Raw genomic sequence first — 16,328 nt, 5'->3', positions numbered from 1 at the left:
TCCAGAAGCCATCAAACATCACTTCTGGTTTTCCGATAAAAACTGGAAATAATGTTTAAAGGCCCCCCAGAGGCCTCAGAAAGCTTTCGGAGGGCTGCAGAATGCTGCGCGAAGCTCAAGATGTGACCGGTAAGTTGGGAACAGCTGTCTCCTGGGGGAGGTGGCATTCTGCTGTCATGACCCCAAGCGGCACATGGGCCAGGATTGCAATTGATAAAAGGCTGTATGTGTGGAAATGGTTTTCAATTAAGCTAATTTAAAACATGGATGGCCTTGAGGAAGAACTTCAAAGGCACACCCTGTCCTGTTTTCAGCTAAATGTCTATGGAAGCCTACATGCAAGGCATGAAGGTTGCAGCTCTCCTCCACCTGCCCCCATCATAGAGGAATGAACACTTTGTTGTAACTATTCAGGGAAGACAAACTGAGAATAAAATACACACAAGGTCTGTTTTCAGAATATCTGAGTGTATTTTGTACGCTGGCACGTGTTCTCGGTACAAAAGGTCACACAGGGAAGAGTCCCCAGACAGATATTGAAACCCCTGGAACTTGACTTGGCAGCAGAAAAAGTGAAGATCTGAGGCAACAGGGAGTGCTGTTCTAGGCTTTAAAAAAAAATCACATAGAATGACATTATTTTTCTAAGAGCAGGAGAAACCGAGGCAGTGGAAGGCAGGCAAATTCAGCTGAGCTTGTTACCAGACAAGAGAAAACATCCTCCTGAAGAAAGTGACTTAATTTTAGTGTCTAAAGTTCCTGAAAGAGCCATTTTCTCACCTCTCCCTCTTGATTATCCACCTTTTTGTCCAACACAGGAAATATATACTATTGGGGGGGGGGGGAGAGAAGAATTATTTGCTATCCTCCAGTTCCAAACAGGTTCCCCCTCCACCTTGTTGCTGCTGGCAAGACTGTTGTAGTAGACTGCCTGTCGTACGCAAGACTTCTGCCACAGACACCACAGCATCAACTATGGGATGAAGGATATCCCTGGTGTGCTGGAGCTCTGCCTCAATCATGTTGAGCTCCTTAATCCTGATCTCCCTCTCCAGTTGGTTGTCCTTGGCCCTTGCTTCCCTGTCTAACTGGGACTCTCTAGCCCTGGATTCTCGGTCTAGCTGGGCCTCCCGTGTCCGAGCCTCCCTGTCCAGAAGCATTTCCCTCAGCATCGCCTCGCGAAACTCCCCCGCGCTGATTTCGCCCCGCTCATGAAGGGCCTCCATGGTCTCCCAGGTCCTCCGGTAGTCAGTCATGATCTCGTGCATCATTTCTTCATGCGACCGCCTCTTCCTCTCTCGCATGGATGCCATTCTCTCTGCTGTTGTCAGGGGGCGTCCCAGGGGGTTATCTCGCCTGCCTCGGCCTGCAGAGACAAATGATAGGTTTGGTTAGCACCATTTACAGGTACGTTTTTCACCACTGCAGCTCAGTGTTCTGGCTGGCTGGCTGCTACACCTATAGGTGATGGCGGCATGCAGGAGGTGGCTGAGACTATCGTGGATTCAATGGCTATTCTTGTTTTGATGGCTTGGGGGGGGGGGGATAGGGGTTTCTGCACCCTACAGCCTTTCTGATACAAATCTCCTGCCTCCTCTTAAGCTTCTTGTTCCAATCTCTTATGCCCAGACAATCCGGCATTTTGTCTTTTCTATTCTTTTCTCCTCCTATGCCAACATCTAAAAACGTTATTGTTTCACAAGGGCCACACGTTGGATATTTGCTATTTCTGTGCAGAGCTGAAGGTCTCATAACACACACGCACACACACTCTCTCTCTCTCTGTGTCATATTGTGCTAGCAATGGATTTTGTGGAGGTGGAAGAAAACGGCATGGTTGAATTGACCATCCTTGATTCTCAAAGGAGGGATTTTAGCTAGAAATATGACGGCCCAGAAATAATGGAACGAACTGGGCAAAAACCAGATGTTTTCCCTTTCTACAACCTCCAAAAATTGACATAGAAAAATTGGATACTTGGGGGAATATTGAAAATAAAATCAAACACTGCTTCTTACCAAAAAATTACTTTCATACTGATTAGTAAAATTATATTGATCATGTTAAAGAGATGATTCATTGTGATTTTCCTCTAGAAACACAAGGTTCAATGAAGAGAAAGTTAGCCACGCTGGAGTTCCATTAAATCAACTCACCGATACCCCACATAGCCCTTGGGCACAACAAATAACTTCCACTGGATCAACTTCCTTCTGTGTCAGCGTAATTGTGTTAAAAACCACAAGCCATTGTTTAAGGCATTGCTGATAGTTCCTATTTTAGACTGCTGTATTTTGGGGGCTGTGGGACCACCAGCACAAATGGCTAGACGGCCCATGCATGCCCCAGTAGCTCACCCAGCTATGTGCTGCAGCAGGTGGTAGGGGTAGCTTAGGGGAGGGCTGGGGTAGGGAGAGGGCCTATTCCCATTTTCCCAGCCTGAGACACCCCTTGAAGCTCCTCAGACTTACAACTAAATAGACGCATGCATTTGAGGAGACCCTAATAATCAGACAGCAGCAGCTTTTCCGACGCAAACAAATGGGTCTCAAATATGTCCCCTAGACCAGTGGTTCCCAAACTGCGGGTCAGGACCCACCAGTGGGTTGCAACCAAATTTTTGGTGGGTCACCAAAGGGTGATCAGATAACTAATTGCCTTAAGCCCTAAGGCTATTAAAAATCACGTACTGTAACTGCTAATTACCCTGAGCTGAGCTCCTGCAGTTTGCAAGTATGTGTAACTATAGAGCACTGGTTCCCAACTCATGGTCCGGGGACCACAGGTGGTCCGCGAGACCCTGAGAAGTGGCCCGCAAGGTCTCAGGTTAAAAAATTGCTTTGGGTCACTTCCAGTGTCTCACTGAACGAACAGCCCCCATGGACCACCAGAGAGGGTGGAGAACAGACTGTTTGCACCTGGCAGCAAACCACAAATCTTCTCTAGAAATAATAAATCTCTAATAAATCTTTTCTAATTACAAGTGGCCTGTATAACCTGTGATGTGGGCCAACCTGGAGGTGAGGGGAGTTGTGCTCCTCTCAGTCCTGGAGGCTCTTCTGAAGCCAGCAGAGGCTGTGTGCATCTGCAGGTTTCAAAATGTAGCCAGGAACCATTTAAAGGGGCCTCCTGTTTTTGCCGAAAACTGGAAGTCACCTTTAAACTAGTCCCCGCTTCATTTTGAAGCCCACAGAGGTTGTATGTGGATGCTTGTGGCCTTTGCGGGCTTCAGAAGAGCCTCCAGATGGACCGAAGCTCAGCTCCAGTTGAAGGGGGGGGGACTGCAGGTTTTAAATACCCACAGTTTTCCTTATCCACGGGGGTTCTGGAACCCCCGTGGGTGATGAAGGCTGCCTGTATTACAAATTTTACTGTATTTTTTGTGTGCTGGGGTGGGGTGGAGGGCTTGCATGTGTTCCATGATTCTAATTTTTGCCTCAATGGTCCGCGGTCTCGTAAAGGTTGGGAACAACTGCTATAGAGAGATAAATGCTTGAGGGTCTTTTTCTGGTTATTAATATTACTATTATATGAAAGAAATATTATTTATTTCTAGATCTTTTTTTTAAAAAAAGTCTGGTAAACCTAGCGTGATATGTTACCAGCTTCATTTGCTTCAGCTGAAAGAGTTTGTGCGATCAAGCATTATAGTAACTGTAACACCAGCCATTAATTTCACTGGTGGTGCTGGAGAGCACCATAGGTGACATGACTTATTCACTATAGTATACCATTGGTGATATTAATCAATAAAGGAAAGTCTCTAAAATCAGTGACTCTGCCAGTCATGGGTGGAAACTGTACCCCTGAGCATCAGACTCCACTGACCCTATTTCTCTGCCAGTGTGTGACAGGAGAATCTAAGAATGGGAACCAGCTTGGCAGGGCTGGCACCAGATTGGGTACTGGCTGAGGGCCCACTTGGCCGGGCTGACCCCTGAATCCACAATACTGGTAGTAGAGGGTGGTGCACCACAGGAGAGCTTTGCCTCGGTACCCCCAGCAATCTGGTGCCAGCACTGAAATCTGGAATGCCCATATCCTACAGCAACACCTACAATCTTTGCACTACACGCTTGAGCTGCTGAAGTTTCCCCTCTCCTGATGCTTTTACTCCTCAATCAGCCCAATCCTCACTTGCCACTTCCCCCCTCCTCCATTTTCTCTGCCTTTCCCATCATCCTCCCTCTGGCCATTCCTTTCCCTGCCAGCCTGCCTGTCTAGCAGCCCAATCCGCTTGCCAAGGTGGAGCCAAGCTGGTTGAGCACTAACCTTGATTGGCTGCCAGGATGTGGAATCTTAGTAGCCTCTTGACTCAACTCCTCCCCCATCCCCACCCCCTGAATCCCCCTCACAAAGGCCCCCTCCCACCCACCTTCTGACTAAAATTGGCTGAACCTAGCCACAGAGTTCCCCACTGAACTCCTGGCTGAGACGGCTCACATAGCGCCCTAGCCATGCTCCTCTTCCAGTTTCCAGGCAGCAGCGTTCTCCCATGGAACACCTCATCTGGGCCTCTAACCAGGAGAAAATGAGGGTCATGCCCCCTCTCCCATGACTCAAGATGAGATACCTACCATAGCAACACCCCAGACAGGGAGTCCCACAGCAGCTTGGCCTGAATTGTATGCAAAGGCCAAGCAGCTGAGAGCACCCACAGAAACAATGACAGGACACATGCTCACCAGTAACAGCATGGTGTCCATCTTCGCTGGGGCCAGCAACTGGTTGTCCACGCAAAGGCACCGTTTTGTCTTCCACACACTCGTCCCCTATTGTGGTTTCAATCACTTCTGGATCTGCGGCGACCAGTTCCCGTGAGATCCCCAGATTTGGTTCGGTTTCAGTGTCCGTGTCAGGGTCCATGCTCGAGAGGGTGTTCGGCGGGGTCATTTGGTTGCCCTCCTCTTCTGAGACTTGGGCTTCCATTTCTTCGGCCTCCTCGGTTTTCACGACAACCCGGATGGAGCCGTCCATGTTGGCCAGGCTCCGATTGGCCACGCCGTCCATCTCGCCACCAAACATCTGATCCAGTTCTCGAAAGTAGCGGCAGGAGACCGGCTCAGCTCCGGCGCACGCTTGCGCGTCCTTGGCCCTCCGATAACTTCGCTTCAGATCCCGGGCTCTGTTCCTACATTGTGAGGCGTTGCGCTCGTGACCTCTGGCGCTCATTTGGGCCGAGAGGTCCTCATAGATGTCACTGTTGGGCGGCCGGTTCTCAATCCACCTTAGGATCAGCAATTCGCCCCAGAGAGCAAGAAAATCCCGGGTTTCTGTCTCTGACCAAACTGGGGCCCGAGGCTGCAAGCGCTGGCGAGGGGTATGTGGCATTTCTGCTTGGCCCTGATCGGCACAGAGGACTGCTCCACTTCAAACCCCTAAGTGCCTTTCAAAAGTGCCCAACTTTCCCCCAAAGCTTTAGAAGCCACAGCTGGAGGTAAATCACACAGAGGTTGCATAGAGCAGCAGGACCCAAAGAGAAAGCCAAGATGGAATCTTTTGCACCAGCGAGTGTTCACATGAACAATTGTTAGTCAGTAGTAACGTCGTGGGTGGAGCTTTGCTCGGGACTTAGAAGAGGTTCTTGAGGACACCGCACAGGGCCAATCCCTGCCTGCAACGTCACGTCCATCAGCCCGTGGAGTGGCTCCATCCAGGGAAAGGTGGAGGCAGCATCCCTGCGAACCAATAGGCAGGACTGGGAGGCGGAGATGGGCTACTGCAAGGAATGGATCCACCCTGCCTTTGCAGACAGGAAGGGGAAGGCATCCGAGCCGTGGCTCCCACACCCCCCCCCCGGCTCTCCGCAGTGATTTGTCCTCTGTGCTTTGCAAACAGAGGGAAGCCCAGGAGGAAGAGGAGGAGGAGGAAGAAGAACCCTCTGCCCCATCACAGCATGGAGATCTCCCTCTGAATGCTTCCAGATCCTGCTTCTGCTCCCAAAGCTTTTGCCCCCCCCCACCCAGTCTCTCCTTGCTCTCCTTTCCAAGCATGTGGATCTCTGGGATCTACCCTCCTTATGGCCCTTTCCTTAGGGAGAAAGAACCCCTAATCATTTTTTTTTTAAATAAAGAAAAATCAAATGTTGATCTTGGAGATCTGTTTGCATTTCAGGAAGGGAGGTCGTGGTTCTCCCCCTGCTGTTGGCTGAGCTTATCGAGGTGCCAACAAAAAAAATATGGGGGTCACCCCAGTGAAGAAGCTCTCAAGCACCTTGAAAATTTTGCAGCTTAAAGTGGTGAAAAAAAACCCTGGGATGGGCCATACGCAGGCGTAATGGAAGCAAAACAACAGGGCAGGGTGACCAGAAGTCCTCTTTTTTAAGCCTTGTGTCCTGGAAAAGAACTTACATGTCCTCCTTTTCCTTGTGAGCAGGCAGCGCATAGCCTTCTTGTAATTAATAAATTCTATGTAATAGAGTTTTAAATTTAATAATATAGTGTTTGAATTAACCACATGAAATCAGTATACAAGTGTTTTTAAATTTTATTTGGTCGTGTCCTACATTTTTCTTGGATGTCCTACATTGGGGGGGTGCCTGGTCCTCTTTTGCAGTGATGACATCTGGTCACCCTGGAACAAATGTCTCTACTTGAAAACCATGTTTTTAGACCTGAGATCATTCCAATAGCTTGCTTTTATAAACCCCTTCTCAGCCAAAATTCATCCAGAACCAGGCAGAACAAGTCAAAATGGGCATTTTCATAGAATTCTAGAATTGGAAGGGACCTCAAAGGTCATCTAGTCCAACCCCTGCCTGTAGCTGGGGATGGGTCCCTGGCTGGTTGCTGCTGCTTTATTTCATTTTTATATGACTGTATTCATGTTTTCCAAAAGCATATAACCAAATACGTGAATATATTTTATCTGTTTATTTAATATAAAGTTGAGCAAAAACCAAAACCAGTGAAAGTGATTTTTTTAAAAATTATTAAAATATTTGATAGCTACACATTATTTTTATATTCATTTATGGTCTTACTTACCAACTAATGAAACTACCTTCTAATGAATCCAACCACCCAACCTGCTATTGTCTACTCCTCAGATGCACAGCATGCACCTGTGTGCAGGGCCTAGGAGAGGGGGGTAAAGGGGGTAATTTGTACCCGAGCCCAGAAAGGGAGCCCAGGAGCCAAAGGAGGGGCCCAGAAAGTTCCTGGGATCTTACATTTTCCAATCTCACCCAGACTCGCTACCCACATGGGATGCACATGGCACATGGCAGCGACTGCTGCCAGAAGCCACATGCACCAGGCCCAGGAATGCAGACGGTCCTTAACAGTGTCACATCTGAGAGGAAGCTGGCCTGCTCCAGGAGCTCTTTGGCTTGTGGATCTGCTGATCAAGAAGGAGTGGATGGGAGCTCAGACACACAGCTGCAGGGCTACAGCTGCTGCAGATGGGCTGCCCACCCCCTCTGTTTCACCCCCTCACTCTTTGGGAAGGGGCCCCAAAGAAACTTTGTACCCCCTAATAGAATTCCTCTTGGAGGCCCTGCCTGTGTGACCCCCAAAAATGGGGAATGCACTGGCGGTATTTGGGGGGGATGAGTGAAGGTGGATTGTGCTCATAAAGGAGCTCCACTGCGACTGTACAGCAATAGTGATAATACCATCTGCAGGAGCACATAACTACAGCCTCTGAATCTTTTTTCCCCCCCTCAAAGTCTGGGGCTTTGATTTGAATTCTGATTTGAAGGGAGATTGGGGATATGGTCGGTTTTTGTCCTCTCACAGAGCAGACTTCCTTTCTCCAGCGATGATACCAGGCCTCTGAGAATAACAGTTCTTGACCCATCATCCATCATCCATCAGACTTCTGCTTAAATAAAGTGTATACAACCTTTTTTCTTCAAATGTTTTTTTGTCTGATCCTTTCCACAGACTAAGAGCCAGTAAGAATGTTCCATTAGAGCAGTGTTTCTCAAACTGTGGGTTGGGACCCACTAGGTGGGTCGTGAGCCATTTCAGGTGGGTTCCCATTCATTTCAATTCGTATTTTATTTTTAATATATTAGACTTGATGCTCCTTTGACATGTGACTGCATTTGGGGAAATTACAGATCTGTACTTTTAACAGGCTATCATGTACAGGATATGCTTTTAACAATGATAGTCAATGGGGCTTACTCCTGAGTAAGTGTGGATAGGATCCACGAATGACTAGAGCAGGGAGGCATGACTGAGGCATGACTTTGGGATGCTTGGGGAATTTTTTAAAAACTGATCAGCAACTGCTTGGGAGGCTTCTTTATTTTAAATAAATTTCTAACTAATTTACTGAGAGCTTAATCCTAACTTAAGCTGGAAACAGGCAGGCCAGCGGATCTGCACTGCATCCAGCACAAGTTTGGGGCTGACTTCGGGCCAGCCTGGGGTAAGGGGAAATGTATCCCCTTACCCCGTGTTTTGCTGCAGCAGCCTTGATGGATCTACTTGAATCTGTGCCATCTGACGAGGTGGTGCAAATCCGAGCAGCCCAGGACTGCCCTGGACGGCCCAGGAACGGGTCAGGATCCAGCATGACTGCCAAGTCCTGGCTCCGCCTCCCACTCCCTGTCTGCCTACCCCCAGGAACGCCTGCCGCCCTCCCTCACCCAACCTGAAACACCTCCCTCCCACCTCCTCCCAGCCCTCCCCACGGCCCCCATGAGTTGCATCAGCTGATGCAACTCAGTGTCTCCCTGGGGCCTGCAACGGCATGAGGAGGCCGGAGGCCAGCAGCCCGGCACACATCCATGCACCAGCCTATCTCCCCTGCAAGTGACGCAAAAGTGCTTTATGGCACTTTTGCGACACTCCTGGGCTGGCGCAAGGGACTTGCTTTCGCCCAAGTACCTCTCAGGATCGCGCCCTTAATTAATTAGATTTGATTTTGTTGCATGGCGTGTGTTAAAAATTTCCCCGCTTGATGATGTCACTTCCATCCGTGACATCACTTCCAGGTTAATGACATCGCTTCCAGTGGGTCCTGACAGATTCTCATACTAAAAAGTGGGTCCCAGTGCTAAAAAGTTTGAGAGCCACTGTACTAGAGTTTGCTCGGCAAGATGTCACTACCCTCAAACCGATTTCTTGCTTTTCGTTTTGCTAACAGGTGATGGGCAAGAGGGCTTTGTTCTCCTGCAAGTACACAAGTGCAGTACTAAGTCAGTACAAGCATGAGGGGCAATTATACTAATCTTTATTAACCAGACAATAAATGGTATCATTACTCCCTGGTAACATGGCACCATCTGATTATTTTGGGAGTAATCATTTCTGCCAGACGACTTTGCTCTTTCCCCCGATGGATCTTCTGCTCTCTGGACCTTCCTATGTTTGTTGTTGCTGCATGATTTGCTTGATCCTCTTATTTGTTGCAGTTCATCAGCAGGCTATTTGCCTGAGCTCCAATGGGACAGGCCCTGTGTCCTCCCCTGCAGGCTGATGCAGGTGTCCTCCCCATTATAGCCAGCTTCAAACTCTGCGAAGTCGCAGTCTTGGGATCTTCTTGCTAAGAATTTCCCTCCCTGTTTTTACTCATCATCCTTACAGATGCTGAGGAAAAACAAGGTGTGAATTTTAGACAGGGCAGGCTGTTTTTAAATGGCATGGAGGTATGGGTAGAGGTGTTTGAAAACAGTGTTATTTACCTTACTCAGGGGTAAGCCCATTGTGTTCAGTGAGACTTAGGCTGTAATCCTACCTTGCCAGAAACAAACACCTCTACCCATGGGATATGATTTACAGTAGCCCCCCATTGCAATGCTTGCATGCAGTGGGGGGGATTATTATTATTATTATTAACAGTATTTATATACCGCTTTTCAACTAAAAGTTCACAAAGCGGTTTACAGAGAAAAATCAAATAACTAAATGGCTCCCTGTCCCAAAAGGGCTCACAATCTAAAAAGATGCAACACCAGCAGACAGCCACTAGAACAGATGGGATGGGACTTCTTTTCTAGACAACAGACCAGAGGTGGTCCTGATCCAACCTCTCCATGTTTTAACTCTGCAGGGTTGTTGTTGTGTTTCACTTTTTAGCTTTTAGGGTGGTGGTAGTGTGTTTTTTTAAATTTTTAATATTTTTTTTTCCCATAACAGGCTGTGCCTTGGCCTTTAACAGCTCTTTGACAACCAACTGTTCAACTGATGCAGCTTTTTCCAGCAAGAAAATGCAGCAACGAGGAAAGTTTGAGCAGAAGCATGTCTAAAGCCAGTCCACTGGAAAAGAACACAAGTTTTGTTGGATTAAAAAAAAAAATGTTTCACCCAGTTTTTTTTGAACAAGGTGGATGAGCAAGTCAGCAGTGGAGTGGAACACCTGCTGGAAGGGGTGGCTAGGGTGAGGAAGGAGAGAATGGGTCTTACCTTTCGGACTTTTGCCTAACAGGAGTTACAGACATATTTATACCCTGTCTGGAAGTGGTGGTGGTGGTGGTGGTGGGGTAATCCAGTCTCTTAAAACAAGCTGGATAAGCAGGTCTGCATTGGAGTGAAACAGCTTGGGGACAGAGAAGGACATGAAGGACATGAGAAGGACAGAGAAGGTCATGAAGGACATGAAGATTCACAGAGAAGATCCAACAGAGAAGGACATGAAGTTTCACCTGTTGGATTTCTGCCTCTTATGTAACAGTTAAAGACACTTCAGCCCAGCTAGAAAAGAAATAGTAACCCTAACCTTCTTTCCGGGGGCTTTCCTAATAGCATCTCCTCCTTCACATCTCACTCATTTGAGCCTCCTAAGTTGCTGGCTCTGGAGGATTTAATAGTTGTGGAATCAGGGGATGTTCTAGGAAGTTTGTTCCAATGAAAATCAGTCCCTCTTTTCAGCAGGCACAGGTAGAAGGTGCAATTCCTATCATTGACAACAGCAGACCCACACAAGTAGAGGCACATTATAGAACAACCCTCTGACCCAAGAAGATCAACGTATCAGTGGATGCAAAGAGCTAATGCAGAACCTCTACAGAACATCCTCCACTCCTTCCCTGGCCTGCCAGAGCCCTCTGGTGGCTGCAGTGAGCCCAAAGGTTTGCATTTCTGAGCAAATCCAAAAGCCACATAAGAACAAAAGAACATAAGAACAGCCCCACAGGATCAGGCCATAGGCCCATCTAGTCCAGCTTCCTGCATCTCACAGCAGCCCACCAAATGCCCCAGGGAGCACACCAGATAACAAGAGACCTCATCCCGGTGCCCTCCCTTGCATCTGGCCTTCTGACATAGCCCATTTCTAAAATCAGGAGGTTGCGCATACACATCATGGCTTGTACCCCATAATGGATTTTTCCTCCAGAAACTTGTCCAATCCCCTTTTAAAGGCGTCTAGGCTAGACGCCAGCACCACATCCTGTGGCAAGGAGTTCCACAGACCAACCACACGCTGAGTAAAGAAATATTTTCTTTCTAACCCGCCCAACACTCAATTTTAGTGGATGTCCCCTGGTTCTGGTATTATGTGAGAGTGTAAAGAGCATCTCTCTATCCACTTTATCCTTCCCATGCATAATTTTGTATGTCTCAATCATGTCCCCCCTCAGGCGTCTCTTTTCTAGGCTGAAGAGGCCCAAACACTGCAGCCTTTCCTCGTAAGGAAGGTGCCCCAGCCCCGTAATCATCTTAGTCGCTCTCTTTGGCACCTTTTCCATTTCCACTATGTCCTTTTTGAGATGCAGCAACCAGAACTGGACACAATACTCCAGGTGTGGCCTTACCATCGATTTGTACAATGGCATTATAATATTAGCCGTTTTGTTCTCAATACCCTTCCTAATGATCCCAAGCATAGAATTGGCCTCCTTCACTGCCGTCGCACATTGGGTCGACACTTTCATCGACCTGTCCACCACCACCCCAAGATCTTTCTCCTGATCTGTCACAGACAGCTCAGAACCCATCAGCCTATATGTGAAGTTTTGATTTTTTGCCCCAATGTGCATGACTTTACACTTACTGACATTGAAGCACATCTGCCATTTTGCTGCCCATTCTGCCAGTTTGGAATGGGAGCTCCTCACAATCACTTCTGGTCTTCACCATGCGGAAAAGTTTGGTGTTGTCTGCAAACTTAGCCACCTCACTGCTCAACCCTGTCTCCAGGTCATTTATGAAGAGGCTGAAGAGCACCGGTCCCAGGACAGATCCTTGGGGCACACCACTTTTCACGTCTCTCCATTGTGAAAATTGCCCATTGACACCCACTCTCTGTTTCCTGGTCTTCAACCAGGTCTCAATCCAGGAGAGGACCTGCCCTCTAATTCTCTGACTGTGGAGTTTTTCAGTAGCCTTTGGTGAGGGACCGTGTCGAACGCCTTCTGAAAGTCCAGATATATAATGTCCACGGGTTCTCCCGCATCCACATGCCTGTTACCCTTACAGAAGCCATGCTGATTCTCCATCAGCAAGACCTGTTCATCTGTGTTTTGAGATTCTATCTTTGATGAAGCATTCCACCATCTTACCCGGTATAGATGTTAGGCTGACCGGCCTATAGTTTCCCGGGTCTCCCCTCTTTCACTTTTTAAAGATTGGTATGACATTTGCTATCCTCCAATCTTCTGGCACCGTGGCCGTTTTGAGGAACAAGTTGCATATTTTAGTCAAGAGATCAGCAACTTCATTCTTTAATTCCTTAATAACTCTTGGGTGGATGCCATCTGGGCCCGGTGACTTCTTGATCTTGGGCTCCAAGACTTATTGATCTTGGGCCCGGGCTCCATGACTAGCTGATCTAAGGCACAGTCATTTAGCATGTTAAGGAATCCAGTCTCCTTTTCGTGATCGGAACACAAATTGACCCAGTCAATATGAGGATAATTGAAATCCCCCATGATTACAACCCTGTCCCTCCTTGTCACCTCCCTGATCTGTTTCCTCATTTCAAGGTCCTCTTCCGATTTCTGGTCTGGAGGCTGATAGTACACCCCCAGTATTACATCACTCCTGAGGCCTGATAATTTAACCCAAAGAGATTCTATGGTAGAGTCGGACCAGCCTTCAATCTCTACTTTGCTGGATTCTATCCCTTCCTTAACATAAACGGCCACCCCACCTCCAACACGCCCCTCCCTGTCCCTCCTGTAGAGTTTATAGCCCGGGATTGCGGTATCCCACTGATTCTCTGCATTCCACCAGGTTTCCGTTATACCCACTATGTCAATGTTTTCCCTTGTCACCAGACATTCCAGTTCTCCCATCTTTGTTTGGAGACTTCGGGCATTTGCATAAGAGCATTTGTACATGGAATGCCCCAGGATGGGCTGCTTATTAGCTCCTTTGTCCCCACATCCTCTATTGTGCCAAACCGTCTATCACATCCCATCACGCTACCATTCCCAATTTCTTCTCCTACTCTGCCTTTACCTTGTTGTTCTCTAAGCCTCCCCATCCTTGTCCCATAGGGATGAGGAGTCCCGAACCGGATGCCCCTCAGCTCCTGTCGGCCTTCCCCCAGGGATCAGTTTAAAAGCTGCTCTGCCACCTTTTTAATGTTATGTGCCAGCAGTCTGGTTCCATTCTGGTTCAAGTGAAGCCTGTCCCTCTTGTACAGGCCCCACTTGTCCCAAAACATTCCCCAGTGCCTAACGAATCTAAACCCCTCCTCCCTACTCCACCGTCTCATCCACGCATTGAGACCCCTGATCTCCGCCTGCCTAGCTGGCCCTGCGCGTGGAACAGGTAGCACTTCAGAGAACACTACCTTTGAGGTCCTGGCTTTCAGCTTCCTGCCTAAAAGCCTAAATTTGGCCTCCAGGACCTCCCGGCTACACTTCCCCACATCGTTGGTGCCGACATGCACCACAACCGCTACCTCCTTCCCAGCACTGTCCACCAGCCTGTCTAGACGAGAAGTGATGTCCACAACCTTGGCACCAGGCAGGCAAGTCGCCATGCGGTCCTCACATCTGTCGCAAACCCCCCTCTCTATGTTTCTAATATTGAATCCCCCACTACAAGAAGCCCCCGACCCCCCTCCTGCCGAGGAGTATCCTGAGTGTGTTCGGATACGGGCCCGTCCCCTGGAGAAGGGGTTCCCCCTAGGGGATTGTTTCCCTCCTCTCCAGGATGACGTCCTCCAGCCCCAAGACTTCCCACCCGGGCAGCTGAGGAACTGCACGCCTGAGGTTGGGACAAAGCCTGATCGTCCCCGGAAGTCTCCCCACGGTCCTTCTCTGCCTGCCTCTGCTTCTCCAGGTCGGCCACCAAGGCTTCAAGGGAGTGGACCCGTTCCCTGAGTCCCTGGAGCTCCTTGCACCAAGGTCACACCCATGACTTATGCCCCAGAGGCATATAGTCATACATGTGGCACTCAATGCAAAACACTGGATAGCTCCCACCCTGCTGCTGGCTGTCTGACTGCATAGTTTTGTTTGTTTGTTTGGTTGTTTGTTTGTTTGTTTGTTTGTTTAGGTGTACTTAAAAACCTTTCACTGGTTTGCTGCCCTCTTCTCAAGGGAAGAGAAGGACAGTGTCTGGGGCCCTGGCGTCCTCGTCCTGCTGCTGAACTCGCACTGAGGCTAAACTCGCGGTGCCTTACCTGGCACTTTGTTCCCAAGGCACTGGGTGTCCCAGAGGCCACACGCGCTTCTGCAGAGGGCCCATGCAGTGGCAGGCGCTAGCTTTATACCCCTAGCTAGCTCCTCCTCCCTCCCTCCTTGCTGATTGAAAGGGGGCTGGTCTTCCCAGGTGAGATTACAAAAGATTAGGAAGAGAAAAGCCTGCTGATGGGCCTAATCTACTCTGTAGGCTCCTGAATGGGGTGCTTGGATTTGCCTAATGGGGCTCTTATCACCTCCTAAAGGACAATATGCTAATTTGCTAAGTTTATGACTGCTAAGCTAAATTGCCCTGGCTGACTGGGAAGGGCCCTTCCTAGGTTCTTACCCTCCTAATTCAGTTCTCTTAGGCTGGACTGTTTTTTAACTTCAAGCTGCTTTTTATTTGAGTTTAAACTGCACTGGTTTAAGAGTTTTTTGGGCTTGGCAGAATTTACACACTAGAGGTTTAAATCCTGTTTTGCCCCATTTATAAAATAGACACCAAGTTTACTTTCTCCCCCTATCACCCTCTTCTTTGTTTAGTTTGGGCTCTAGCTTCCTATCTAAATTATACCTCCTGCTTTTATTAAGTGTGCACCTTTATTTAAATTATTTATTTATTTAGCTAGTTATTGTTCTCACCTAGATCCTGTGACCCAATTTACTGAACTTTTAGATTATGTTCTAACTTGGATTAAGTTTAACTTGGGTTGAGTATAGGGTTGATTTAAACAAAGTAGAAAAACTTGCTTTCTACTTTATCCTCTTATGTTTTATTTACTTTTCCAAGTGCCTGTACCTTGGACCCTTACTCATGAGTAGGACTCTGCTCCTGCTCAGAGTAGACCTATGTACTCACTCACGTATTTATTTTTATTGCCCTCACCTAGCTCCTGTGCCCCAGCTTGCTGGACCTTAAACTCCCTCCCTCTGGTTAGATTAGCTGCTAACTTAGGTAAAGCTTAGGGAAAGCTAAGTGAAAGGTAAGCTAAATTGCAAGGTTGATTTAAGGTTAGAAGACAAGAGTTAGAAAGACAAAGAGTTAGAAAGAGTACACTTACCTTCTCCTTCTTGTCGTCCTCCTCCTCCTCTCCTTCTCCAAAAACTCAGAGGTTCACTTGCCTTCACACTGAGGCTAAACTCGCAGTGCCTTACCTGGCACTTTGTTCCTGAGGCACTTGGTGTCCCAGAGGCCATGCATGCTTCTGCAGAGGGCTCACGTGGTGGCAGGCGCACATTAGGGCAATGCCACAGAATTTATTAAGGTCACACATTTAAATGCTCCTAATGGTAGTAATGACCCCTGGGGGCTGGGGATAAGAATAGGCCTTCAGTTTGGCTGTACTTGTCATAAGAGGTGACTAAACAGCCACCGGGTAGATGGGGCTCGTCAGCCTGGGAAGGCAGCTCATCTGAGAGAAGGAAAACTCTGATCCCAAACCTCCACTGCCTTGTGGCTACATCCAGTTATGGAAAAGGCTTCAGGAGTCAACCTCGAGGCAAAATCCGGAGCCGGAGTCCCTGAGGCAGTTCGTGGCTGAACACAGTCACGCTCTGGCAACTCCTGCAATGCCGCTGGAACCAACCGTATTGGCCTCTGCCTTTCCATTGGACCATTTCAGCGACGTGGAGAGGGGGGATTTGCTGCATGGGTAACAGCCTATCCTCCATACCTACTTTACCCAGGCTTCGCGCACTGGAGAGGACACTCTGTTCCAGAACCACCATTCAGAGTGCGATACCGTAGTCTTCCGAGACTGAAGGATGCCAACTCAATGATAGTATGACCATCCTTTG

General features: G+C 48.3%; 1 protein-coding gene across 1 annotated transcript; it reads right to left on the bottom strand.

Moving 5' to 3' along the window:
- Positions 1–449: 449 nt before the first annotated feature.
- Positions 450–5,520, bottom strand: LOC136641890 (uncharacterized). Its single transcript, XM_066617988.1, has 2 exons — positions 4,687–5,520; positions 450–1,366 (listed from the first exon to the last, which is right to left on the bottom strand). The coding sequence occupies exons 1-2, from the start codon at positions 5,330–5,332 to the stop codon at positions 855–857; spliced, it is 1,158 nt and encodes a 385-aa protein (XP_066474085.1). The 5' UTR covers positions 5,333–5,520; the 3' UTR covers positions 450–854.
- Positions 5,521–16,328: the final 10,808 nt, after the last annotated feature.

This window comes from Tiliqua scincoides, chromosome 2, assembly GCF_035046505.1.
Source record: "Tiliqua scincoides isolate rTilSci1 chromosome 2, rTilSci1.hap2, whole genome shotgun sequence".
In the NCBI taxonomy this organism is placed as follows: Eukaryota; Metazoa; Chordata; class Lepidosauria; order Squamata; family Scincidae; genus Tiliqua; species Tiliqua scincoides.
Note: the sequence above shows the minus strand (reverse complement) of the source record. Positions and strands in the feature narration are given on the sequence as shown.

Excerpts from the sequence above, each read along its gene's own strand:
- LOC136641890 (XM_066617988.1), bottom strand. The coding sequence starts at position 5,332 with ATGCCACATACCCCTCGCCAGCGCTTGCAGCCTCGGGCCCCAGTTTGG. Across the intron at positions 1,367-4,686 it reads TGGACACCATGCTGTTACTG|GCCGAGGCAGGCGAGATAAC; the intron begins GTGAGCATGTGT and ends TTGTCTCTGCAG.